Source organism: Epinephelus moara, chromosome 1, assembly GCF_006386435.1.
Source record: "Epinephelus moara isolate mb chromosome 1, YSFRI_EMoa_1.0, whole genome shotgun sequence".
NCBI classification, from domain to species: Eukaryota; Metazoa; Chordata; class Actinopteri; order Perciformes; family Serranidae; genus Epinephelus; species Epinephelus moara.
This window is the reverse complement of record NC_065506.1, coordinates 27,632,093-27,659,394: the sequence shown is the minus strand read 5'-3', so window position 1 is coordinate 27,659,394 and position 27,302 is coordinate 27,632,093. Positions and strand designations below refer to the sequence as shown.

Here is a 27,302-nt window from a genome sequence, read left to right as displayed (position 1 = left end):
TCACTTGAAATGTCATCATCTTCATGCCAGGTCATCCTGCTGCCTCTGTCGTTCTTCTTCAGTGTGGACTGGCTGCCACGGCCCATGGTGATCTTCCCGGCCCGCTTTGCTCCTTTGACAATAGTTTTGGACAGTGTTCTGTGAGGAGTGCAGGACAGATGGCAACGTCATTTAATGGGTGCAGTTTCAGCATCAAAACAGGAGGTTTACTTCCAACATTTCCAGAGGAGAAACAAACTCCTGAGGTATTCATTTATTTACACTAATGTTTCAGATGACACCTGGAAGTGATTCCCTTCAGTGATGTTTGGCAAATTTGTTTACAATAATGATTTAGTCCAGAGCTTGATTCTGTGAAACTGCACCACAAACCTGAAGCCGGTGTTCCTCTCTTTTTGTTTTGGAAGGATTAGCTGAGGTGTTGTTTGTCCTGCTGCAAAAGCAAAGGAGCTGAAGATGGACTGTGGGTAGCGGATCCTCTGGAGGTGCTTCCTGAAGATCTCCACCATCTCTGAGCTCACCTCCTCATCAAACGCCACCTTTATCAGCTGCAAGAGATATTAGTGAAACTGCATCAACATGTGTTGAAGCCACCTTTAAATGTAGGGATGGGTCAGTGGGTCAATTTTCGCTGTATCAGTGCTAAGATTCCTCTTTGTTTTGCCACCAAACATTTGCTAAAGCATGCAGATCTGCAACTTCCACATCTTAACACAACACTGGCTAACCAGCCTACGTATGGTTTCCACAACAAACATGCACACACACACATTTAATTTCAACTCTAAAGAGATGTCCACATGGGCCAAGTGACCCAAAATCCAATAACACAAGAACACAAGAACATGTTAGTAAAAGATAGGAATGAACCATAAAAACTTTTACAGCAGAGCATCTAGAGAGTACAAACACATGCTTGGCTGAAAATTGCTTTGATTCTACAAATTAAGCTCATGTTATGAAACACAAGCCAGCGGGGTCTTTGACAAATGTGCCACCCTGATTGTGCATTGTCATTTAATAAAGTGTTACTGCTTGTATAATAGTTTGTGCAGTTTGTGAACCCTCTCGCAGGCCAGTGAGTTCAGGAAGGACATTAAGTTAATATAATTACCTTAAACATTTAATATCTGAGAAACTGAACCACAGATTATCTAAAACTTCATCCATCACATTAATCACATTCACTAAAACACACTCCACTGCATCCACCCATGTGTTTAAGATCTTTGGGAACTGATGTCCACACTCGTTTTTTCAGCGTTTACCTGAAATGATGCAGAGCGGAGCTGCAGGCCTTCCTGTATGTTCTGCTGCAGCTGGTTCTGAATGCTGATCTTTTTCTCTTTGGTCAGCGTGGACACTGGGAAAGCTCTGATTACTGCCTGCTCCCCGACTGGACACACACAGGGACAAAGATCAGCATCACGCTACTGACATCATCTTACAGACACAACACACTGGACCACCTGCTGATAACTTAGTTTTTAAATTCTGTTATTTAGTAGACAGTAGAGAGGTGACAGGAAACAACGAAAGAGAAAGACGGGGCATGACATGATACAGAAGTGCCCTGCCAGACGTGAACCAGGGACGTCACTAGGGCGCAAGCCCACCTACTGTCAACGAATTAGAACAGTGGTTTTCAAACCTTTTACACCGTGTACCACCTCAGAAAATATTAGGCCCTCTTAAACCATTCATTTTGCCTCCACTTATTACCTTGCTGTTACAGTTTAGCTCTTAACTAAAGATGGACGTGTGCGGGTGCTACCTTCTTGAATGCAACAATGTAGCAGGCTGGTATCAAAACAAAAATACAACAAGAAAGGAAAAACCTATTGTAAATGACATGTTAAGGATCCCATTGTTTAAAAAATTTCATTCAATATGCTGTATTATATATATATATTAAAATGTATTTAACATTTGTTAAACATTTCGGAGATTCCTCTGCGTACCACTAGAGGGAGCTTATGTACCACTAGTGGTCCAGACAGATCATTACAGTGATACAGGATAACGCTGAATGCTATTTGAGCAGAAAAAGATGGAATGGTTTCAATACATGGGACTAAATTTTTAGTTGAAAATAACTGCTAAGTGACAAAAAATGCACTGCTGTCGAAGAAAAAAATGTAATTTTATGTAAAATGACGATAAATAGTTTTTAATTCAAAAGCACGTGTATTATATTGAAAGTGAAAATTAGCTTGAAGATATAAAACCTGATATTTAATTGAACTGAAACTTGAAAGCTAGTGTTACAATGGTTAAGTGTTTACCAAGTGGATCATGGGGGGTGCCTTTGAAAATGATACGGTATGTGGTGAGAAAGAGGGCTCCCTCTGCCGGCAGGATATGAGGGCCCCCCAGGAGGCCCCCAGTAGCCTCCTCCCTGCCGTCAGGATCCAGAAGCACCCGCAACCCCTCTGACACCAGCTCCTCTCCAGGAAGCAGCGCTGGACGCAGAATCTTAGGCTGATGGGAAAACAGAGCAGAACATTGAGCACAGGGCCAGATGCGTACACACAAACTGTACCTACCTAGAAGCACGTCTGAGATCAAATTTGGTATTTTTCTTCGACTGCAAAATGTTTTTAAATGAGGGACTAGGCAGAAGCATTTGCGTCAGAGAATCATGTTCTCAAAGGCCAGGAAATCAATTTATCATTATAATGTCAAATCACAGCACCACATGATCGCATTGGACGTATTTAGCCTCCCATGCACGTCATCATCAAAAACACACACATACACACAAACACACACCAAGCATTAGATGAAGATCTAAAAAACAAATTTGCCAAGAAAAACAAATTCATACTCTCTGTAGAGACCAATTTTTAACCCCCCAAGCTAAACTCATGATCTGTTTTTTGAGTAAAAATTATTCTGTTTATCTAATTTATTGTACTGAGGACTCAGTGGAGGTTGACTAATTTAGGATTTTTAAAAGGTCAATATAATAATGAACAGGAAGAGGCTGATAGCTGCTTAATTGGCTGATAGAGTGGAGTAATTTTAAAATATTAATAAAAAAACAACAACCTCAAAATACTTTCTCCACGATTGCTAAAACATAACAAAACTATGTCAAAACCTTGTATATGCCTGGATTGTCTCTGAACTGCTATAGGGCTTTTAATTTGACTTCATCACTGAGTCATTCAGTCACGGACTTTCACCTTTACAGGGCTGGCCCCACTGTTGCGGTCGAGCCAAAAAAAATCATGTAAATACATGTTAAAATGAGGAACAATACACTGAGACACAGTCCACTAACCACCGATCAGCCCCTTTTTACTTCATTTAGCACAACCATCACCTCCCGCGTCGACCACTATCAGAGCCAAATTCTGCTAATAATGTTTAAAATTTACTATCGCTGCCGATTATTTGGCCAAACCAATAAATCCGTGACCTCAAATACTCACTGGTTTTCACTTTATCCTTTTGAAATTTAAACACATGAAAACTAGCTGACATGATATGTTCTTACTTGTACAATAAGACTCATTTCCTTGACTGGTTTCTTAATTCCTATCAGTTTTTTTTCAGTGGGGCAGGGGTTACAGTGCAACTCTGTGCCTCAAACTCACACATGTGAAAGAAACTACAAAACAATGGCAGAAAACTGTAATGCATTAAAGGTTTAATATAAAATGATGCATATGTATGTGCTACCTTTATTCTATTTACTTAGTTTGATCATTTTAAGATGAAAATCATATGTAACTAACAGACTGAATGAATAGTAGCCCTTTGTTTTACATTGTTGTCTGCAATCATGTCAAAGCGGTTGTGTTTCAGGAAGTATTGGTTTTAGTACTTTTCATATTGTGTGGGTTCAAAGTTAATTTCTGTTTTCGTGGAAGTTAACAGCACTTCTTCAGAAAGAAGGAAATGGGAGATGAAGAATTAGGAAACAGGAAACACAGCGTGACATGTGCCTTATATAATATGAAATACCCGGGTGTTAACCACATTTCGGTGTTTTCCTGACAGAAATGAATATTAACCAAATCAAACACCATATGAGGAACTTATTCTACTGTATGAACTGTAACTAACAACAGTCAAGTGTTGCTGCAGCTCCTTCTGGCCTCCACAGCCAGCAGAGAAACACTCAGTTGTTCCACTGTCACAAATACGAACGAGGAGGGACATTAGATCATTCACAGCATTTCCCATTAAGGCCACAGCCAAACTGGGGGAGCTGAGGTCTGGCCAGGAGATAATAAGAGCGTCTTGAATCTGTCTTTGAATGGACAGCGAGACCAAGACGAGAGTCCCTCTGCACCTCATTACTGCTGCGAGCTCAACTTCTTATTAGAGCTGCACCTTAAATGCCTTCATTGTATTTCTTCTTTGTGTTATTGCTACCATTACTACTACTATTCCGACCTGTCATGGATCCAGAGTCAGTGCTGTTTACACACTTTTTAGTATTTTTTGGCATGCTGCTTGCAGCCAGCAGGCCAGGATGGAAGCTTTGTCCAACACATAAACATGTGAGAGGTTAGCCACAAAGTACAGCAGACGATCTGCCCAGACTGCTCACCACTTTCTCCAGGTTGCTCCCAAGACAGTGCTGGCATGGTGTTTGTCTGTGTGTGTGAGTGTGTGCGAGAGGAATTAGAAAGAGCTGGCAGACATATAGCACAGCAAGGTCCAAAAGACCAAGTGGTAAAATCTGAAAGTGCGATGATGACTGGAAAACATTAGATGAGATCGGCACTATGCATATTCTGAGGCTGATGACATTTAACTTGTGACAGTTTTGTGCTTGTTGTTCTAGATCAGGGGTGTCAAACACACGGCCTGCAGGCCAGAACTGGCCCACGGAAGGGTCCAATCTGGACCACTGCATGACTTTGCACACCTATCGGCCCAGACACACCAAACTGACATTAAAGTATTAGTGGCAGAATGTTGCGTCACCTCACGTTGCCTGTGTTGCAGCCAAAAAGTTGCACTTCAACATGCCGCAAAGACTACAGCCAACAATCAACTAGCATGTGCGTTCTGCACCTACGTGAGAGGAAATAATCCTCCATCCCAGCAGGTGGCGGTAGTCTGTATTCATCATTAAAAAGAAAAACTGGAAGACCAACAGGTCGGTTTCAAGATGCTAGTTAGCCAGTTAGCACATTAACAACACAACATGATCTATAAAGAACAAATTATATTTACCGTGTGCTAGCGAACAGTAACACAAACAATTATGAGCCTTTTCTGCTAAAGAGCTCAATGGCTATAAACTCTCATTTAATGTAACAAGTTTTTTTTTCGATCTAACGCCCTCTTGACGTTTTTGTTTGGCTTTCCTCAATTCAGTTTCTCTTCTTGTGCACCGAGCTGAATTGCCAGTCAGAGTGATTTCATTCACCAAAGGGCTCCGCTGTCTTGGATGCTGATTCAGCATTGCAGACATTGACTCACGGCTGATGGTCAGCTTGGTGTGTCAGAGCCTCAATAAGGATGCACTTGTAAAGGCTAAGAGGTGCCAGGTTTCAGGAGTGTTAAAGTTAAACAGTGACTACTTCAGGAGTCCAGATTGAAGGCAAAGGGTGATCAAGCCATTCCAGCTCTTGCTCCTCGGCTTTGGAACAGCCTCTCACTGAGCATCAGATCAGCTGACTCTGTTCACGTCTTTAAATCTCGTCTGAAAACGTACTTTTACAGATTGGCCTCTCCTGATAGGTGATAGACTTCTTGTGTGTATGGGAGTCTATGTATTTGCAGCCATGTGGATATGTATGCATGCTTACAGGTATATATGTGTTTAAGTGTATATGTTGGTGTAGACGTAAGTATATGCTTATGTTTTATTAGTATCATTTTTGTGTTGTATTTTTGTGCTTTTAGCTCGAAAAGCGCACTACGAATAAAGTTATTATTATTATTTCATGTAAAATGCTTCTTAAGAGGCTTTTTGACCCTGACCAGAAAACAGCTCTCTGAAAAAACAATGAATACTTACTGTGGTCAGATTTAAAGACATTGAAGCATTCAGCAGCTTCAGTACAAAATAATCTGTATCACACTTCTCTCTTATATCACACTTCTCTCTTAAACTAATATTAGTGGAACCCTGTTGCTAAGGCACTGCCAACATTTTTGATTTGTACTGTAAATGGTTTGGAAGACAGGGGATAACTTAACCTGCCGCCTCAATAGCTTCCACTAAAGTTTGGTTTGGCACTGCCAGTATTACTACACAGGAGTGGACTGACTGAATGTGGAAAAACTGAGACTTATGGTTGAAACTACACTTATTTTTCTCAAGACATCTCAGGCTGTTTACCATCAGTTTTGTAAACAGATGAACATTTTCAGAATGTGCTTGTACTTCTTGACACTAAGGGATGGCTCAAATTAGGAGGTGTTGTTAATTATAGGTTATTATGCAACAGTTTTACTGGTCTGGCCCACTTGAGATCAAACTGGGCTGTATGTGGCACCCCTGGTCTAGGTTTTAACAAGTCTACCCCTGCCATATAACTGTATATACACTGTCATACAGCTGCAGACCCAGCAGCCAAGAATAGAACAACACTCACCTTCTGAATGGGAGGTAACCTCCTGCTCTCTCTGTGAACCGCCTCCAGCGCCTCCATCTGCATAGCAACGATGCCTGTGGGTCACAAGTCAGGGTCAGCCACCATATGTACACACACAAGTGCACACACAGAGCTGGTACAGAGAAACACATGTATGTACACACTGTCTTACAACCACAGTGTGTATTTACAGATTTTAAGGCCATTGAACATGTCAGGAGTTAATCAGCTCAGAGGCCTCTGTTGCTGTTGGCCTGAGCCGAGAACACACACGCACATGCAAGGTTTACGCTGCATAAAGCTGAGGGAATTAGGACAGCCGCAGAGTGTGAATGGACACTGTGAGCGCTGTACCTGGGATCATGCTGTGCAGGCTCTTGATGTGTTCCTGGGTTACTCCACTCTCTGTGCACACTTTGTCGATGAAGCGGGCGACGAACCTGACCACAGAGTTGGCCACATCGCTGTTCTCCGAGTCCTCAAACCCGCTCTCTGTGTCAAAGCTCTCTGCAACGCTACCAGCAATGCTGTAAAACACACATGATGACACAGTGAGAATGAGAGAGGTCTGCCAGCATGTCCCAGGAGATCTGATCTGATATCTGAAAGCTGTGTGTTGACAGAAATGGATTTGAGGATGCACTGTTATAAAGAGCAGTGAAAGCAAGAGTGATTTGCAGCCTGGCATGGACTAAGTGTGGATGCCTGGATCAATCGTTAAGACTCTTTTAGCCAAGGAGAGTGTTTCACATGAGATAATGATGCAACCTTCCCTCTAGATTCACAATTAGTGATGAAATCCAAATGTCCTCTGTGAAAAACAAACAAGTCTGGGGCAAAAATGAAAGAAAGAACTGAGAAAATTTCCACACAAACAAATTCTTGGCTGCAGCATTTCTGCTTTAGAAATAACAACAAAACAAAAGAGTAACATTTGTTCATCTGCAGGCTATTTAGGTATTTAAAATATTTAATGAAGCTCAAAATGCTGTACATAACAAAAACTGAAATATTAAAGCTAAACTGTGGGACTTTTACATGTAAATGTGTGTCTATTATATTCAAGCCTTTGTCAAACAAGTTCACACAATACAATCAAGCCAATCGCAGTACACGGAATTCCCGTGTAGATGCACAAAAAGTTATGCCAGTCCATAATGACGTCGTACCGTCACCCATAGCAACACCAAGAATGGGTAAAAGCAAACTGCTACTGGCTTCATGTTGGAGGAGTTAAGTTCCAAAAAGGTCAGTGACTTCAGCGGTGTGAAACAGGGAATCTTTAAGAAACAACGTCTCTCTCGCCCTCTTCTTCTCTCACCATGCGCATGCAGCAATCTGTACCATCAGGTCATTTTGTTGTAAGCCTGTTGTAATGTAAGCTTTCATGAAGCTCGTCAAAAACGCAATACATATATATAGATTCAAGGGTATATTTTTTGGTATTTGGTAACTGTTTCGATGTGTAAATTGTGGTTGATTTTATGCACAATTGAGATTTTACACAAAATCTGAACCTCACTCAGAGTTACTGTTGTTTACAAACTAAAGAACTGGGCGATAATTTTTTATGTGTTTTTACTGAATATTTAAAGGCAAACTTGCGTTTCAGCTAACATACAAAATAACACTTTGTTGCAACCGCATGTTCTTGAAATTAATAATAAAATTCTTTTCAGAATTTTGTCATATCGAAAATATCATAATCGCAAAAACAACCTAAAATATTTTATGTTATTTTAGGGTCATATCACTGAACCCTACTAGCCAGAGCTAGAGGGGGCATGAAGGGGGTAGAGACCACAGCTTTGGAGCAGGAGATAGGATTATGGTGGAAGCTATGATAGAAAATCGTCAGAAGCGTCCAAGAAAAGTTTCTGGAGTGGATGCTCCAGATAAAAACAGAAAGTCTGCGCTCAGAGGAGGGTTTAAAGTCAATAGAAGAAAGCGATTGGTAAGCTCATTTGCATGCACATGCTCACAGTGTTTGTGTGGTTACTCTCTGCCAGAGGGGGGAGACAAAAGTTCCACACAGCTTTAAAATTTTGTTCTTCTAACGATTTGATAACGAAGCCTGAAATTCGGAACAATACTTTTTTGGCTGCATGCCTTTCAATTCTAAGAAAATACATACATGGGGGATCATCCCAGATTTATTTCACTCCACAATTGCTGCAGAGCACGGGAAATCACTTCCACTGCTATTTTGTTTGGTTTGGGTGAGTACAGTGAAGCCCCATTAAAGACGCCCTGAGGGCTTTAAACTTCCCAACAGAAGTCAGTGAGCCTGACTCTGTTTTGAGCAGTAGTGGTGTAAGCCCACAGGATGGATGTGGGCCGGAAACAGGAGAGGTACTGAGTTCCATCTGGCTTGACAGGAAGGTATCATGTAGACTGCAAGTTTCGCCACATTCGCCCACATACTTATCATCACCTTATTAAGAGGGGTGCACATACTCCCAAATCATGAAACCTTACCTCAAGGTTTCCTCCAGGTAAGACTGATTGTTCTACCGTACAAATACGGAACAAGCCAAAAATATGTTGTAGTCTAGTATGTGTTTGATGTAAGTGGACAGTAAAGACGAGTTAAACAATAATTACATCCTTTTCTCCCCTCAGATACTTTGTGCAGTTGCTCTGCTGACCTGTTTGTGACGATGCTGTTGCTGCCGCTCTCCCAGTCAGCGACAGGGGCATTGCGGAGCAGCTTGAGCTTGCTAGTGTCCAAAGGAACTAGCAGGTAAACCATGAGGCTGGCGTAGTGGATGGCCTGGCTGAACACAGTGCTCTCCTCATTCTTCACCAGCTCGTGCTGCTTCTCCTTGCTCAGGCTGGGCCACAAACGTAGCTGCTCTGCTGCCAGGTCCATGGCTGTCTGCTCCTCATCTCTGGGTGCTGCAGGCTCGTGGCCTGCCTCCTGGAGAGGTCAGAGGAAACGTTTGAGTTTGACAGAATTTCCTAAAGGCTTCACCCTTTAAAACACAATAATAACACAATAGTGGCAAACAGTTCAAACAGAGGATGATTTTCCCATTTATCCTTTAATTGTGATTTTTTTATATTTGGAAAACTATTTCATATTTCACAAATAAAAAGAAAAATAACCATGTATGAAAACCATAGGTTAGATTTCAAAATGTCTTGTTTTGTCCAAAAACCAATTATATCAGTTTACTGTCGTACCTTTAGCCTCGCAGTGATGGTGTCTTTCGCCTCTGGAGTGTTAAGATAAAGGGATCGGATCTGACCCTGGACCTCACTGTAGAAAGTGGCTTCCCAGAACTGCTGGTTGGTCCAGATGGGATGGTCCTGAACGCAGGTGTAGGCAAACTGGTTCACCCCGGCAGCCAATTTCTGCAACACAGAATGTAGGTCATAGGGTCAGGACGATATAGAGAAGCAACATCAAACAGATGACTATGCTTTTGAATAGAGGTCTGTGTATGTGTGTTCCAAGATATCAAGCCACTGAATGCTTGTTTCAATATGTGAAACCACCCCTGCACACAATGACACATGAAACCCTTATGAATGGTTTTATCTAGAGAAATCAATTGTTTTATGAGTCACTGTTTCTCTGAGAGTTTATGTTGTTTCCCATAGCAACAGAAACTGTCAGGCATTAACAGTGTTATTTGACCAGTTTAGATTTAGATACGAGTGGCAATTTTCCTTAATATTTTGCACGTTAAATGAAATTATTCATTGGCTAATTCTAAATAGACAGATGAACTGAACTAGAATTACTGCCTTGTGGTTGTATGCCTCTGTGCAGTTACAGTTTACATCCATGTCTGTCCAGACTCATGTAGACAATGCTTCAAATATGGATGTTGCTGCAAAGAAGCTAGATATTCTACAACATGGATGCTTCAGACACATCTTCAACATGGCAGCACAGAAGATCAATACAATCAGCACAGTTTCAAGGTGGACACCCAAGATTAGTGACAATTCAGTATCCAACCCAACCAAATGTCTCCCCTTCTGTTCCTGAAATATGGCGTTGAGTAATGGCCAGAAAAGTGTTTCTGTAGAACATTATGATGTCACAGTGAAGTTGACCTTTGACATTTTGGATATAAAATGTCATCACTTGATCCTTCACACATTTGTGTGAAATTTTGTTATGATTAGAGTAGGAATTCTTGAGTTATGGCCAAAAACATGTTTTGTGAGGTCACAGTAACCTTTGAGCACCAAAATCTAATCAGTTCATTGTTGAATCCAAGTGGATGTTAGTGCCAAATTTGAAGAAATTCCCTGAAGGTGTTCTTGAGATCTTGTGTTCACGAGAACACAAACTAACACCCCAAAAACATTTCATTAATGACCTCCCAGTCCAGAAGTCAAATGAACCTATTGTCTAAACCTTCCCTCCACTCCCCATCCCGTCTGGAGTTTCAACACTTGCAAAATTTGTAAAGCATATGGACACAAATGGATGAGATGCGGCGAATATCTATGATCTATTATTAATACTCTGCCAATAAACTAAATAAAAATGTCATGACAAAACCTCCTAATCTCTTTTCTGAATTGCTGTGCACAACTATATGCAGATGATACCATTCTATAAACATCAAAAGCCTCTGAAGGGACCCAACAATCTGATCACAATATCCTACAAATGTGGCTGTCAGCTAACAAACTACTGCTCAAAGGTGTGAGACAGAACCTCGACTCCAAATCCTAATATTTGACTTGCAATGGTGGTTGAACTCTTCAGGAAGTAGAAAAAATATCTAGGTATGTGGCTCAACTCTGAATGTACCTTTAAACCACACGTTGATTATGTCATGAAAACAGTATTTTGTCTTTAGTCTTGGTGTTCTGAATCACTCCAGACTAGGTTTTACGTGTTTTGCAACTTGTACTACCTATGATGGACAACACTGACACTGTTTACACGAATGCTGAAACTGATCTTTGTTCCCTGAATGTTACATATAACAGGCTCTGCAGATTTATATTAGGTTGCTCTTTTTTTTTTTCTTTACACACCATTGCACAATGGCAGACACACTCAGGTGGCTGATGTAGTACGTCATTTCACTGGTTTTAATTTATTTTTAAATGCATTAACTTTTACTATCCTCACTGTGTAAAACAATTTTTGAACCTTATACTTCAAGTTATTCACTAAGACACTCTGATCAGATCCTTTATACAGTCACCTTTGTATCTAATGAAGTTGGTAAAATATCTGTTCTCTGTCGTCATTTGACCTTTTTAAAAATGTTCTGATTTCTCATCTTAAAATAGAACACCAATGTTTTCAGTTACGCCATCACTGTTCCAATCTTTATTTGGAGAGTGATTACTCTTTTTATTCTTTTCTTTTTAGTTAGCTTGTTGTTTGTTATTTCATTGTTGTGTTACTGTCTTGTATTGTTATGTTTTCCAGTTGCTTAGTGAATATTTGTGTCTAGTCCAGTGTTACACACTGGATCCTGGTAGTCGCAGCCCTCTACTTGTGGGCAATCAGTTATTGCAGGTTTATTTCTCATTGCATCAAGAAAGAATTTGGGCTGCAGTGAGTGCCCCCTTGAAAAGGAGTTTGCCAAAAAGCTGGGGAGAAGTGGAAAAACAAAACAAAAAAAAGCTAGTCGTGGGATTTAAAGTGAAATCAATCATTCAATGTGAGTCGTAACTTTTTAACAGATAACAACCCTAACGGACCACCCCTCTTTCCCTCTGTGTCTGGATCTGTTTTGAGGCAGCGCTGTTGTTTTTCATTAGTGCGGACTGAAGAGTAAAGCACCTGCTGCTTACAAAAACAGCTACTTAAGGAACGTACAGTGCTACAGCTGAAGGCATTAATGTTGGCCCATACTGTACAGAGTAACACATATGGTAAACACCGCAGAGCATAAACAATGTCACACCACAAATAACATGGTCTCAACAGACGCACAGTGTGCCAAGAAATGACCGGCCACAAACCAACATTCACCAACCGTCCGTCTCCCTGCAGAGTCTGAAGGCCACGCGTACGGCTCAGGCCTGTTATTTGATTAGCTTCTGATTTCTCTCCCCTGGGTCTGACACAATACAGCGGTTCCCATTATCACTTCTGAGCTTGCCTTTGAAGGATGAGAACCAGAGAGGTTACTGTAATTACAGCAGACAGAACAAAAACAGCTCTATTCCCAGTGTGACGGGCCAGAAGCCAAGAGAGAGGAGAGCTGGGACGACCGGCGGTGAACTGAGAGCTCATGCCCACACAACAGTTAACACAGGGGAGTTAAAACTGCACTCAGCTCTCCTTAATGATGATTTAAATACATTTTGTTTTCCACATGTACAACGGAGCGGACTCACAAAAATGTGCGTAATGGAGAAATACAGGTAAACATTTAAAAAATCAAAACACACTATTACACAACAGCTGAAGCCGGTTCCTGCTGCTCTTCTAATATTAGATTACAAAAAATGAAACTACTTCATCGGGAAACCTTACATCGCTGAGTTAAGCAGATTTTCAGGAGTTTTCAAGGTGTTTATAGAAAGACCCGAGGATATCCTGCTGGCTAATAACAGAGTGAACTCAGGTCACTTTAATTTATACTGTAAGGCGCCAAATCAAAACAAAAGTCGTCTCAGGACACTTCTCATACACAGCAGGTCGAGACAATACTCTTAACTTTACAGAGACTCAACAATTTTCACCATGAACGAGCACTTTGGCGACAGAGGCCAACAAGAAAGAGATACAAAAGATTATGGAAAACAATGTGAGACTATAGTCCAGGAGCTTTTAAGGTGTAAACACGGAACACAAAAGGAGGGGTAGCAATCAGAGAGTCACTCACAATATATTACTATCAAGATATGTTGCCCACAATAACAATGGTATCACGATACAGCATTTTGGCGATACTTGATACACTGCAGGATAATCATCTACACTACATCATGTCTGTGGTGCTAAGGAGGAAAAAATACCCTAAAAACAGAAATTATGTATTTATTCACTGCATTGTGGTGTCAGTATCACAGGATTTAAGGTAAAACAACGTGCATAAAAAGTACACAGAGTCTTATCTTAGTGCTTTTTTAGACACACACATAGTTCGCCAGTTTCTCCATGGTGAGATCAGGATAATGACGAATCAGATTGCTATGCACATTCATTGTGTTGCCTGTGTACTTTACTTTAATGAGACAGTTTTTGCATATTTCATAGTCTTCATCGATTATGTTTGATCTATGTGTAGAAAAAGCCGAAAGGAGTCCGGACTTTCAACCTTAAAGATAAAGATGTCCACACTGTCCCCCTGTGAGTTGTTGTCTGCAACTCCTCTATTCACTTTACCCACATTTATTTGATAAGCGCCACCACTAGGAGTCATGAAGCAGTGACTCCTGTAAGTCAAACTGCCAGACAAATCCGTTTAGAGCAACTGCATACTTTAGTAAATATATATAACTAGTCCATACCCGCTGGTAGCTTTGTCACCTTCTACCTATGCCAATCCTCAATGCCCATGTGCAGTTTCACATAGACTGACCACGTCAGTGAGTAGAAAAATGTGGGACAGACAGAATGACTGACTGACAGAATGACACACTGACAGTTTCTGTGATTATGTACAGCATACCATACCGTGACTTAGTCATACCAAATATTAGAAAAAAATACAACAACCAACATTTGGCCACAGTTGGTCGCATTTTAGCCATTTTTAAGCATTTTTCTGTTGTTATAGCACCACCCAGTTGCCAATTAGAGTTAAATTTCTCCAGTCACCTTGAGGCATCCTGTTCTACATATCTACCAAGTTTAGTAAAAATCGATACGGCGGTTAGGCCTAGATAAGAAATTAGCTCTGTAGCACCCCCATTTTGTTTGATCGGGTCAAGGTCCCCTCAGATTATGTGTGGTCATATGCCTACAAAGTTGCGTGGTGATCGGTGAAACCCTTGTGATGTTATACACCTTTATGTGATGAGCCACGCCCTCCGCAATATTCATTGCCTTATAGAAGCTCAGTTTTAGTGAGTTTTCCAACTTTTGCCAAGAGGGAACTTTAGATATCGGTCCCTAGATTATGTTCACCGAGTTTCATGCAGATCAGTCAAACTTCCTAGGAAGAGATCGATTTTAAGTGTTTTTCAAAAAATTCAAAATGACAGAAAATCTATATAACTGAAAGTTATGGGTTCTTGAGACAATGTGTTCCTCATGAGGAGAGGCATCTCTCTGCAAAGTTTTATGTCTCTACGACATACGGAGCATGAGATATGCCCATTCAAAGTTTGCAATTTCAATCGGTTGCTATAGCGCCCCCCTTTGGCCAACTGATGTAAAATTGCTTCATTCGCATCCTCCCATGACCCTCTACCACTGTGCCAAATTTCACATGGATTGACCAAGTCAGTGAAGAGAAAAACGTGGAACAGACACACCCACACAGAGACAGAGTTTTCATCATTATATAGTAAGATATTTAGTGCCATTGATAACAAGCAACAAGCATGGAAACAAGAAGCACTGCAATATATTCCTGTATCAATATTTTGTCCCACCCCTACACAAAGGGTTTTCCCTTTTTTTTAATTTTTGACTCAGACTTTATTATTTTCTCAACGACAAATTCAGTTCGATTATCAGGCTAAAAACAAAAGCCTTTTACACATAAATGTTGACAACTAGAACCTAATCCATACTTAATTTTGAGATCAATACCTATATTATTGTTTGAGAATAACAAGACTAAGGGTGTTTTTAAACCTGTAGTTCAGTGCCTCTGAGACCCAGCTAGTGGTTTGACAGAATGTAGCCTTGCACTAGATCACGTGGCAACGTTGGGATGACATTAATGGGAATTTGTTTAGATGAACTGTTTTCTCTCCAGAAAAAGACCCGATGACACTAACTTTGTTATTATCAGAGGAATCAAGCATACAGCCTTAGACTGAGCATGGGAATTGGGCCAGGGAAACACTACATGAAAAGACAAATCTGCTGTGGCTAGAAATGCTTTTAAGAGAGGCAATAATGTGACCGACCCTGGCACTGGACTGTGGAATACAAGTTCTTCACACTGACCGCAAAGAGGTTAGATTTTAATGCAGCTAAGCCTGGGCGATATCTGTTTTTTCATTCAACCATGACATTTCAATGGAGAGTATGGTATACGACAGTATTTGTGTAAGAAAAATGTACGTACTTCCCTTTCTTACTAAAGAAAGATAAATGCAATTTACACCTTCTGAATTCAAGTTTCTCTCTTTTATTGAACTAGGACTGACATTAGCTTACTGCCATGTTATCCATTAATCCATTTTCACTTCCACTTATCCGGGGTAGGGTCATGGGGGCAGCAGGCTGAGCAAGGTACTGCAAAGGTCCTTCTCCTTATCAACGCTTTCTAGCTTCTCCTGGGGGATCCCCAGGCCTTCCCAGTCCTACTCCAGGGTCTCTTACCAGTTGGATGTGCCTGGAAAATCTCTCATGGGGGGAACCCCAAAGGCATCCTGATTAGATGCCCAAATTACCTCAACTGGCCCCTTTCAACAGGAAGGAGCAGCAACTCTACTCCAAGATGTCTGAGCTCCGCACCCTATCTTTAAGGCTGAGCCCAGCCACCCTACGGAGGGAACTCCTTTTGGCCGCTCGTATTTGTGATCTCATTTAGTCACTACCCAAAGCTCATGATCATAGGTGAGGGTTGGGATGTAGATGGACTGGTAAATCCAGAACTTTGCCTTCTGGCTCAGCTTCTTCTTCACCATATTGGTCTGGTGCGACACCCTCATCCCGGCTGACACTGCGATAAACCGCCTGTCCATCTCACGCTCCATTTTACCCTCACTTGTGAACACAACCCAGAAATATCTGAACTCCTTCGCTTTGGGCAGCAACTCCGTCCCAACTCAGAGGGGGCAATCCATCATTTTCTGGCAGAGTACCATGCCCTTAGATTTGAAGGTACGGACTCTCGTCCTGACTGCTTCACACTTGGCTACAAACTGCCCAAGTGCATGCTGTAGATCACGGATTAATGAAGCCAACAGAAGCACATCATCTGCAAAGAGCAGTCTTGTTAACTCATTGTAAAGCACACTTGAGCCCAACTCGTCAAAAGCAAAATAAAACTCACCAAAACCATCTTGATTACTCTAACTGCTGTTCCAACAATTACCAACCATTTATTACCATAAATATAAGTTAAATAAATAAATATGCTGGCTGTTTGTTCACTAGTCGTTTAACATTATCCTTATCACTTTCAGTTGCCATCTTTCTCAGCTCAGCTGCCTCTTCCGCCAGCAGAGACTGACCTCTAGTGGCACGGGCTGTGTACTACAATACATCCTAGTACAGTCAATACAGCCTCTCTGTATCAGTTTAATAGAAAGAGGAGGATCTGTATTGTTGATAGTATTGAAACTGATATCTTCAGGATTTCTGAGTACCCTGGTACACACAGTGCCAGGATACCATTCAAGCCTAAATGGACCTGGACAATAAGGTAACAAGTGAAGCCCTTTGTGTAGTATAGTAATATCCCTCTGGCACAGGAGTGTGTTATGTGTCTTGCAACAGATGTTGTGTGGGTGTGTGTTTGTGTAGTGGGGAGATCTGTGTGTGATCTGCCATTGCTGTCTATACTTAGCCTTGCTGTGCTTTTTTGACTTGTCAGATATGTGCAGGTCATTTTGACCGGGGTCAGCTCATCCAAATATGATAATACACAGTGCTGAAAGAGACATCTACAAGACAGATGGGCAAGGAGGAGGACAGGAAAACAGAGGAGAAAGGAGAGGAAACAGAGGAGGAAAAGAGAGTAGGAAGTGGAGATGAAGGGGTAAGGAGGGAGTATAACACTATCAGCCCCATCTGGCTGTGTGACTAGTGAAGTGGAGGGATGCAGGGTTGAGAGAGAAAGGGTGAAAAACAAGCAGAGAAACCACAAGGGGAGATAGAAAGGAGAAAATGCTGTGTACAGGTCAAAAGAATGAGGCTATCAGGATTTGGGATCTTGTTTTGAACTCTGGGACATGATCCCAAGGTTCATGCTATGATTGACTGCGGCCTCCAAACATCAGCTGGACAGCCACAAGGCATCTCATGAGTCAACTGTGTCTCTCGGAGACCGTGAAATGGTGTATGTTTTCACTGAAGGGAGTGTACACTTGCATGTAGACACTGAGTGAAGACTGCTTTATCTGATATGTCACCAGCCTTGGGGCAGCGACATTATTTACAAGTGTTTTGGAAGAATTCAGAGCATTCCTGAATTGTAGATACAAAAACAGTCATTATTTCTGAGTCCTCTGTGGGAACGCATGCCTGACCTGTACACAATCCATCTCCTCATTTTTGCAATTCTACACGAGTCAGTGTATTGTGAGGAAAACTACTCGCATCCTGAAACCATGAAAAAACTATCTGTTCAAACAATGTATTTACAGTCTTCAGTCATGTAAAACAAACAGAGAAAAGCATGTTGAAAGTCAGACTAATAAACAAAGCCATCATGGCATCCATAGGCCGTATCTGTGTAAAAACACGGCGTACAAGTAACATAAATGTTCCAAAACAGAGTAAACACAGATACGGCAAGTCGAAAGCTGGACGTTTTTGAGACATACAAGGGTCACGCAGTACGTCATTTTCTGTGAGGACACGGTGGACAGAGGTTTGACAGAGCGAGCTGCCAAATCCCCCATGAATAAACTATGGCTGAAAGAATGCTAACAGTCAAGTGTTCTTGCTGTGGAAGCCATCCAGAATTGTGTTTGGGTTTTTCACTTGCTGCTGTGTCCAATCTGTGTTTTCCAGAGGCACTAACTCTGGTGACACATTCAAATTGAAGAAGAAAAACCATGTGGGACCGCAAAGTGCAGAATAACAACAGACCCAGACATCAATGACACCTGTTCATCTCCTGATAAACCCACCCCCATGCTAGATAATGAATGCCAGAGGAAATGTCCACGCAGATTACAGAATCACAGCAAAATGTAAAACCTGACCTCTAACAAAGAGCCACTGTACAAAGGTTGTGTGGTATTTAGATAAACTTTACCTACACGGGGCAAATGACACCAACCGTGAATAAGCTAGGGTAAAAAGATATTTTGCAAATCAGTTCCACCTTCCTTCTATCTGAAATATTAACAAACATCCACCAAATACTGTTCCATAAGAGCAAAACATCCAAGACGCTGAGAGGAAACCAAAGAAATGCCAAAGTAAAACAACTAAACATAGAATGTGGGTCAATTGCATAAACTGTTCAGTGTCAGCATATGGCCAGATATGAAACTAAACACCGTCTGTCTCCATCCACATGATTCTGGGAGCAGACGGTTGCAGTACAGGGGGAGCTTCCCACGTCCTCCGACCTGGAGACTTTAGGGCCATGGGGACATCACCACTGTAAGCATGACCACTGTGTGAGCTTACCAAAGTCTGGCCAAGAACACCAAACAGGGAATTGACCAATGTGTGACTCCTGACCTTGAACTAACAGTGCCTGGATGTTTGGCAAGCAGCAGCAGTAAAAAAATAAAAAATAAATACAAAAAACAAAAACATGTATTTCTTATGAATACTTGCACCTTGAGTGAAAAATATGCACTGTTGCTTAAAATGTGTGGATGGTTTAACATTAATAACCTGACTCATACCAAGAAAAACAAAATTATTTTATCTTCAAATGAGTTTAAACTGAAAAGCCTTGCAGGACATGTGCAGGAAATCAAAGGACAAACCTCTGCTCCTGCTTATGGGACTTGTTCAAGATTAATGTCAACATGCAGTTAAATGGGTCAGCGCAGGAAACACAGTTTTGGGTGAGTCAATGATTTGATTCTCAGCACAAATTTGCTGACTTGTAAAAACTAGTTTCCTAGTGGTATTTACAAGAAGCTGAGTCTTCCTTAAAACAATGGAACAGTGGCACTGCAGGACCATCAAACCACCTCGAAGCAGGGCAGTATCAGGAGATTTTATACATATAAATCTCATAAAAACATGGCCCACTACAGACTACTGTACAGTAAGTGCTACATGCACATACACAACAAGGTTAACAACAGTCAAATAGGGGTGTTGTGATATACGGGTATTGATTATAAGCATTTAAAAATGTAATACTGATATCATGTTAACAAGACACATTACAGATGAACTGATTCATCAACCAAAAATCTGTATCAGCCAATATTCACCTCGTTGACTGCCATCAGCCTATCGGCAAGTAAGATGATATTTTTTATTTTTATTTTTTTTCATCTGTAACAGTATTGGCCCAGAATTTCACAATCCGTGCATGCCTTCAAGTGTAATCAGTCTTTTTGTATGATTTTGTACAGCTAAAGTTACAGACTCCCTCTCCGCCTCTCTACTTTGACTGTAATTTATTTGCCAAACTAGAATCACTGCCTAATGGTTATATACCTGTGCGTACCCATCAAGTTGCAGGTACACTTTGCATCCGTGTCTGTGAAAACATGGATGTTTCACCCACATCTTTCCCCCTGTGGCACAGATGAGCTATACAATCAGCAGAGTTTCAAGGTGGGCACCCAAGTTTAGTGTCAACTTATCAGTACCTGACCTGATGTCTCCCCTTCTGTTCCTGAGATATGATATGGAGTAAAGAAACAGAAAAATGTTTTGCAGAACATTATGATGCCACAGTGAAGCTGACCTTTGACCTTTTGGATATAAAATGCCATCACTTCATCATTTTATTCTATTACACATTTGTGGAATTTTTTTTGTCATAATAAGAGTATGAATTCTTGAGATATGCCCAAAAACATGTTTTGTGAGGTCACTGTGACCTGGTGTTTGACCTTCGACCACCAAATTCTTATCAGTTCATTCTTGACTCAAAGTGGATGTTTGTTTGTGCCAAATTTGAAGAAAGCTGCACAAGGCATTCTTGAGATATTATGGTCACATATTATGGTAGACATATGGATGGAATAAGGGATGTAAACATATTGCCTCCAGCCACGGCTTTCACTGGCGCTCAGGCATTACAAGACATGTAACACACAGTAATGAAAAGTTAGAGATTTATTTGACTGAAAGCATTACTTTTTTTCAAATTTGCTATAGATACTGTGATAATATCGTTGTTGTGTTCTACTGAGGTAAAACAAAAATACTCATAGATAAAACAGTTCATGTTACTAATTACTCGCACATTCTTTCCAAAGACTTCCATGGTCTTGTCTGGGCGGATTGAAGGACAGGTTGATCATTTACTCTTTGTAGGACACACAGCTACTGTAATGCATTGGAACGGTTGAGAGCCCATGCGAGCAGTCCTTATATAAGTTTCATGTTAGGATAGGGGTAGATGGATGGTGAGGGGCCTCTGAAAATTGAGATGGCTATGTATGTTGCAATGTCCTGGTACATATTGTTCTTTGCAAAATGTAGGCATCCCATCCATGTTACCCAACATGTAAGGCTGCATTCTGTAATATTTAAATTAAGATCATGTCGGACTCTAGATCCTCACAATGAAAGCAGCTGCTGGGATGTTCCATCACCAAGCTTTGTTTTTCTCATATTTTCACTGCATGATCCTTGCACCACTAAACCAGAGATTACAGAATCATTTTGGCAGATTCCCGCCTGACCTCACTTCACTTTTCACCCTTTGGGTGAGGCAAAGCTCGAGTTTGTCACCAGTTCAAATCATCTGTAAATAACAAGGCGAAATGTGTTGCATTCTCAGAATATTCTTCACCCCAATTACTGTCAGTACCAGACAAGAAATCATTAATAATCTTCAAACTAAAATGGCTGGAAGTCACTCCATTGTGTTATAAATCACAACCAACAATGACGGGATATTGTTATGAAACAGAAATTGCTTTGTTGTGGTATATTCTTGTTGCATGGTTAAACAAGTGTGCACTATGCTAAGAAACACTGACATAATGGATGAATTTTCAATACTGGTGGCCCCGAAGAGAAACAAGAAAAACAACACAAGGTTTATCTAAGAGAGTTACATCAGGCCTAGGCATGTGAACTGGATGAGTCATGTGGTGGTAGAGAGCGGGCCAGGTCCCAATCCAGCCCATCAGGGTATGGCACTGGTACCCAACAAGAAGTCAATGCGGACAGTTGTGTCTGTCCCCATAGCAACGAGCAAGCTGTGGGTACATAGTTGTGGTGAATGATGCAGCTACCCTGTGTTGATAATGTGGTTTGGAAACCAAAGGCCATCCCCTGTCCACTACACTTTGCTATGGAGGTTTTAACATGCTGTTCTGTGCATGTGCATGCTCAGGGATCAGGACAGATTGATAAAGCTCCTTTCTCTGGCTATTGTCTGTCTACAGCCTCCTCTATAGATAGGGCTGAGTGTCATTGAAATATCCAATATCCTTCAAGTGATACCGATACCAATAGAGTACCTCATGTGATACCTTTTTTTCATACTGATCTTGATTCCTGTGATGTCAATGGAAGCATTCAGTTGCATAAGATGCCACCAGATGCCACAGGCGTGTAGTATAGACATAGTTTCAAATGTTTTGGTGGCATCTCAGCATGTTGAACTGCCAAGTCTGTAAAATAAGCCATGCTCAACTTCACCACAGGCGGGTTATAGCTGCTGCAGTAGTGGGTCAATGACGCGCTGCATTAAATCAAAGAACATCTGTGATGACTGGCTGCGAGCAAAACAACATGAATCATCATTTTTTTTTCAGAATCCAGGTATTTAAAGGATCGAACGCAGGATTTGTTTGACTGGAGAATACAGTTGGGTACCATTGACATTTGAACCAGTACTAGTAACGGTACCCACTGGTGCCTTTTTTTTTTCAGAACTTATTTTTGTCTGTCATAACAAAAATTTCATATTTGAACAAGTGGCAGGGGCAAGGGAATAGACTAGAAGGCAATTTTGCTCCTCTGCTCTTTTCTAATCACACATAGAGCTGATCTTCTGTCTCTGTCTGCCTGCCTGCTTGTGTGTGTATGTGTGGATATGTGTCTGCTCGTTTAGCAAGGATACTAGGCTATTACTAAAATAATACAGAAAAGAAAATAGACCAGACGCCAAAACTGCGGCAGATCAGCACCTCAGTGATAGTTTTGGCTTGCTGGGAAGCTGGTGGAGCAGCCACAGAGCTCCGTGGCTGGCTTCCCGGCTTCAGGGAGTGTTGCAGCACTTCAGCCTCTTGTCAACACCTGGCGCTCTCACTCAGGGTGGTTTTTAGACCGAGAGTTCACTTGCTTTGGTCCGAATCAGGGACTAATTTTGTTTCAAAGTTGCATGATTGCCTAGAGTTTGTTTGTGTTCTCACTGCTGTATCTACAAGCGGACCAGGTAAAATGTCTTGTGCAAGAAAGCTGCTCTTGATTGGTCAGAATTTTCATGCGGGAAAAAACCAGGAAGTAAACAAATTGTTGACGAAGAGTACACTTGCAAGATAAATGCGACACTTTCTAATGTCAAAATGGAGGGACAACAATGCCGGCTGATTTTAACGCTGGTCATCGTGGACTATATTGCTTGGATGCATAATGGTGAAAATGAGAAACAGAAGCATTGTCATGAACGCACATATATCCTTATTTCGAATTCATTTCCTTACCCTGTAAAAGGCTGTCGACAGGGGCAGCAGTGCAGAAGCCACGGTGTACTCCTCAGAGCTGGAACAGTCCTGTGGGTGAAACAATACGGGAGAAGTGAGAGCAGGGCAGGACACAGCAGGAGACATGTTATACAGCTCTGCAAACACCTCTTTTCACTGCAGCCCCAAAACAAGGAGCACAACTTTCGAACAGAGAGGTCATACACTCCGAGGCCAGAGGGGAAACTCGGCTGAAGAGACATTTCTATCAGTATGGTAATCCGGAGAACCACCTTGTTACTGCAACACTATTCTGCAATGGTTTACGTAATGCTAAGATATAACACAAACCTTTGCATCTGTCTGCACATGACTAATACACTTCCGTAAACCTGCACTTGAGATGTGACCTGAGGAGAACACTGGGGGGGCAAAAATCTATCTTCAGCAAACGTAACTTCCTGTTACGTAAAGACACTTCTGTCCTGCTAAATGTCAGGGTGATGCTAAAAAAAAAAAAAAGATCTGCCAAAACCACTGACTCTGTTCTGCTCCAACATTAGGACATATGCTTTCAATAGCCTTATATAATCTCTGCCCTGACACAGTTGTTACAGTGCACCAGCCTTCAGTTGAATGGTACTGTATGCTTTACATAACTAGGTTGCCATACAAGTCTCATTAAAGAGAAACACAAGATGCTGCATAAAATCCAGTTGTTTTGGCCACAACATGCTGTGTCCATTTATCAAGAAGCCACAACTAGCCAGAAAGCAAATGTCATTTTCTTTTTTTAATTTATCTATTTATTTATAAATCAGGGAATAATTGAAAAATATTCCCACTTTGGCATTTGTGCCAATGTGTCTTTGTATTTGGGATTGTTTCAGGTCAAAGAGGCAGTGCTGAGCGGTGCCTTCAAGAGAACGGTATTAAGATGAACAGAACATTAAGAGGCTTAGCGTGGGGGACTTAGGGGCCCAAACAAAACTTTTGTTGTACTGATCAGAGAGAACTATGAGAGCAGGAGAATCAGAGAAAAGGACATGAGTTGGCCTCAAAAGTACTTCATTCACAGGAAATTGGTACTTAACTCTGTTAATGAGAATGGCCAGAGGAAACTTGATTTAAGGACACGTACAAACAACAGCACTGATTATGACCTGGTGCCGTACCTCATTACCCTCAGTGGGTCCTCATACCCGAAAAATGAGGAAATGACACAAACTTTCTTTTGACCATATCTCTTTTGTATGTCATGTGAAAATGCAAACACACACATACAGAAATTTTAAAGGGCCAGTGTGTAGGATTACGGGGGGATATACTGGCAGATATGTAATGTAATATAATGAATATTTTCTTCTTTACTGTATAATCACCTGAAAATAAAAATTGTCGTGTTCTCGTCACCTCAGAATGGGCCGTTTATATCTTAATAGGGAGCAGGTCCACTTCCACAGAGTCTATAAAGTTGCGCTGCCATGCTTCTACAGTGGCCCAGAATGGACAAACCAAACACTGACTCTGTGTAGGGCCATTCACGGTTTCGTTTTGGCCATCGTAGTTAGCAACCCCTCTGCAACGAGGAATGTCGGAAAAAGTGATTTCTTCAGTGTTTTTACTGGTTTTAATCACCTGTTCTGTTCGTTTTGGAGAGGAGGAGACCTCTGTGGATAATTCTGCTCACTGTGAATACCTGCTGAACGTTTGAATCTTGAGTTTTCAGAGGAAAAAGGTGTGAACACATTAGCAGGTGCTTAGCTAGCAGCCTATCTGGAACTTGTTGAACAGTGTCAGAGAATCACTGATCTGTAATGTGAGGCTGCTTTATTCAGTGTTCTTACTGGTTTTAATCTCTGAGTTCCTTTGTTTTGGGGAGAAAGAGACCTCTGCTGGTAAAAACCTCCTGAACAATGAACACTGTATGAATTCTAACCGGGAGAAGTTTCAGCTGGTTGCAATCTGCAGTCCTCACCGTCAGACACCACTGAATTCCCGTAAATCACACACACTGTTCCTTTAAGTTCATGCCTGAGTTTTTCTAAAACTATGCAACTTACTATCAGAGTCTTATCAGAGTCCTAATTTTGGCAGGGGAGATAGGGAGAAGAATGCTGTGATGGGGGGCCAGTTACCGCCATTCCTCCCATAAAAAAACCCCACACACACAAGAATGTGGAGAGGGGAGAAAATGCAAAACACAAGTTCCACAGCGACACATGAAAGCCTGACCCCCTGTCGATTAAGCAACAAAGTTTCTGTTGTATTTTTCTTGTTGCTTGTGTTTTCCTTTGCAGTTATTTGGGCTGCGGTGAAATGTTCCCCCTTGGAGCGGCACCAAAGCATTGTTTACCAGCATCCTTAACAATGCTGCAGGTCACAGGAGTTCGTGGAGCCCAGTCAAAACAGAACAACAAGTGTAAATGCACAGGCAGAAAAGTGTGAATAACTGACAAACCAGCATTATTCCAACAAAGAAAGAGTGAAGTTCAGCGATGCATGTCATTGCTTCTTTGAAACAGAATAGGCAGGAGTCATGCTTCAGATGTAGAAAAGCTTTGTCCAGAGACTGCATCCACACGACACATCTCATATAAAGTAGACATGATCAGCTTTACTTAAGCCACACGTATTATCACCTACAAAACCTCCACCTTAATCTCCTGTTAGCAGACAGAGAGGCTAAGTGACAGCTCAAAAGCTTTGGAGGTCAACTGACAAAGAAGACAGATAAGCAGTGAAATCTGCAGCCAGTCTGACATCAGACTGAATGAAAAGGGAAACATGAGAAGTTGATCTGTTTCCTGTCTGTCAGCATCACATGGGGAACCTGACAAAGGTAAAGGTATTATTGTATTTAAGACTCAATCATTATCATAGAGCTGAATAGATCCACATGGTGCAGGGTGGAGGAAATATGATAAATGCTTTATTTGGGATTTCAAGAATGGAGGGAGAGGAGGGTGTTGTGTATCCCCTGCAGGCTTCTTTTCCTCCTATTATTTACCGAAAGTCTCACTATTTTCCCTCTCATTTTTGAAGCGGCAGGAGCTGTGATGGCTGTGATGACTAACACAGAGACTCTGTCTCAGACACGTATACAGCGAGCAAAAACAAGAAGCATGACCTCGTGACAGAAACGCTGCAGGATGTGAACAAACAGCAGCTTCCTGTGTGTTCCAGAGAAGTTTTCACTTTCCCGGAAAGCTGTGAGACGGACAGTTATGGCACATTTTTATGACACTTTTGTCACTACCGACAAAAATGTCTCAACTCAGAGGCTACTAATGTTAATTGCATGTTGAATCATTAATAGGAAGACGGATGAGCCACATAGTTGAACTCTGTGCTGTCCAGACGAACAACAAACAAATTCCATAGCGAAAGCATGGAATGTGATTAACCAGATGTTTACCTGGTCGTACTGGTGGACGTCTGAGAGAAGCAGTTATGTGAACATGGGAATGATACCCAGTTCAGATTCCCAGTGGCCATGTTACGTAAGGCAGTACATCAAGGCCACTAAGGCAGACAGAGGCCATGTTCTCACAGCTAGAGACTAATTTATGATATACATAATGCAAAAATGTAATGAAGTTGTACATTCTCTATTGGAGGGGATGTTCAAATTGATTTAAAATGCAGCAGGCAGCCTTTAGAAGGGACAAAGGATGTAGACTCAGTTAATAGGTGCTCCAATTTATCAGTGATATGTATACTAGGGCTGCTCCCTAATAGTTGGCCAAACCTTAGTTGACCAAAAAGGTCATTAGTTGGCAAGATTTCATTGGTCGCTTGTTCACAGATAAACAAACAAAAAAAAAACCTGTTAGGAGCTGTGCCTTGTCAAAATAAACCAAAACCTATATAACTGGACCATGTGGGAATTTAATTTGATAGGACAGACACAGGAAGTGGCCACGCTCAGCAGTCAGACAGTAGTCAGGTTAATTTCCAGGGCTGGTACCTGAGGTTATTCCACAGGCTAGTTAATAATCATTTTGAGAAGGTGAAGGACGAACCCAAGGTGATATGTAAACTCATCTTCATTGGTCGACTACAAACATGACGTATCATCTGAAACATGGAAGTAGCTACATGCCCATTAGCCACTTAGCACAATCATTACTGCTTTGCCGACAGCGTCATTGACACTTGTAG

At 41.4% G+C, this 27,302-nt stretch overlaps 1 protein-coding gene across 2 annotated transcripts in view; it reads right to left on the bottom strand.

Annotated features, from left to right (window-relative positions):
* Nucleotides 1–27,302, bottom strand: part of sbf2 (SET binding factor 2) — a 128,385-nt gene that overhangs the window by 27,820 nt on the left and 73,263 nt on the right. For both annotated transcript variants that reach the window (XM_050043650.1, XM_050043659.1), the window contains exons 17-25: nt 23,160–23,228; nt 9,753–9,923; nt 9,215–9,486; nt 6,921–7,093; nt 6,567–6,640; nt 2,286–2,481; nt 1,269–1,396; nt 373–548; nt 5–138 (exon numbers count right to left, since the gene is read on the bottom strand). In XM_050043650.1, coding sequence (XP_049899607.1) covers nt 5–138; nt 373–548; nt 1,269–1,396; nt 2,286–2,481; nt 6,567–6,640; nt 6,921–7,093; nt 9,215–9,486; nt 9,753–9,923; nt 23,160–23,228 — 1,393 coding nt within the window. The remainder of the gene's footprint in view (nt 1–4; nt 139–372; nt 549–1,268; nt 1,397–2,285; nt 2,482–6,566; nt 6,641–6,920; nt 7,094–9,214; nt 9,487–9,752; nt 9,924–23,159; nt 23,229–27,302) is intronic.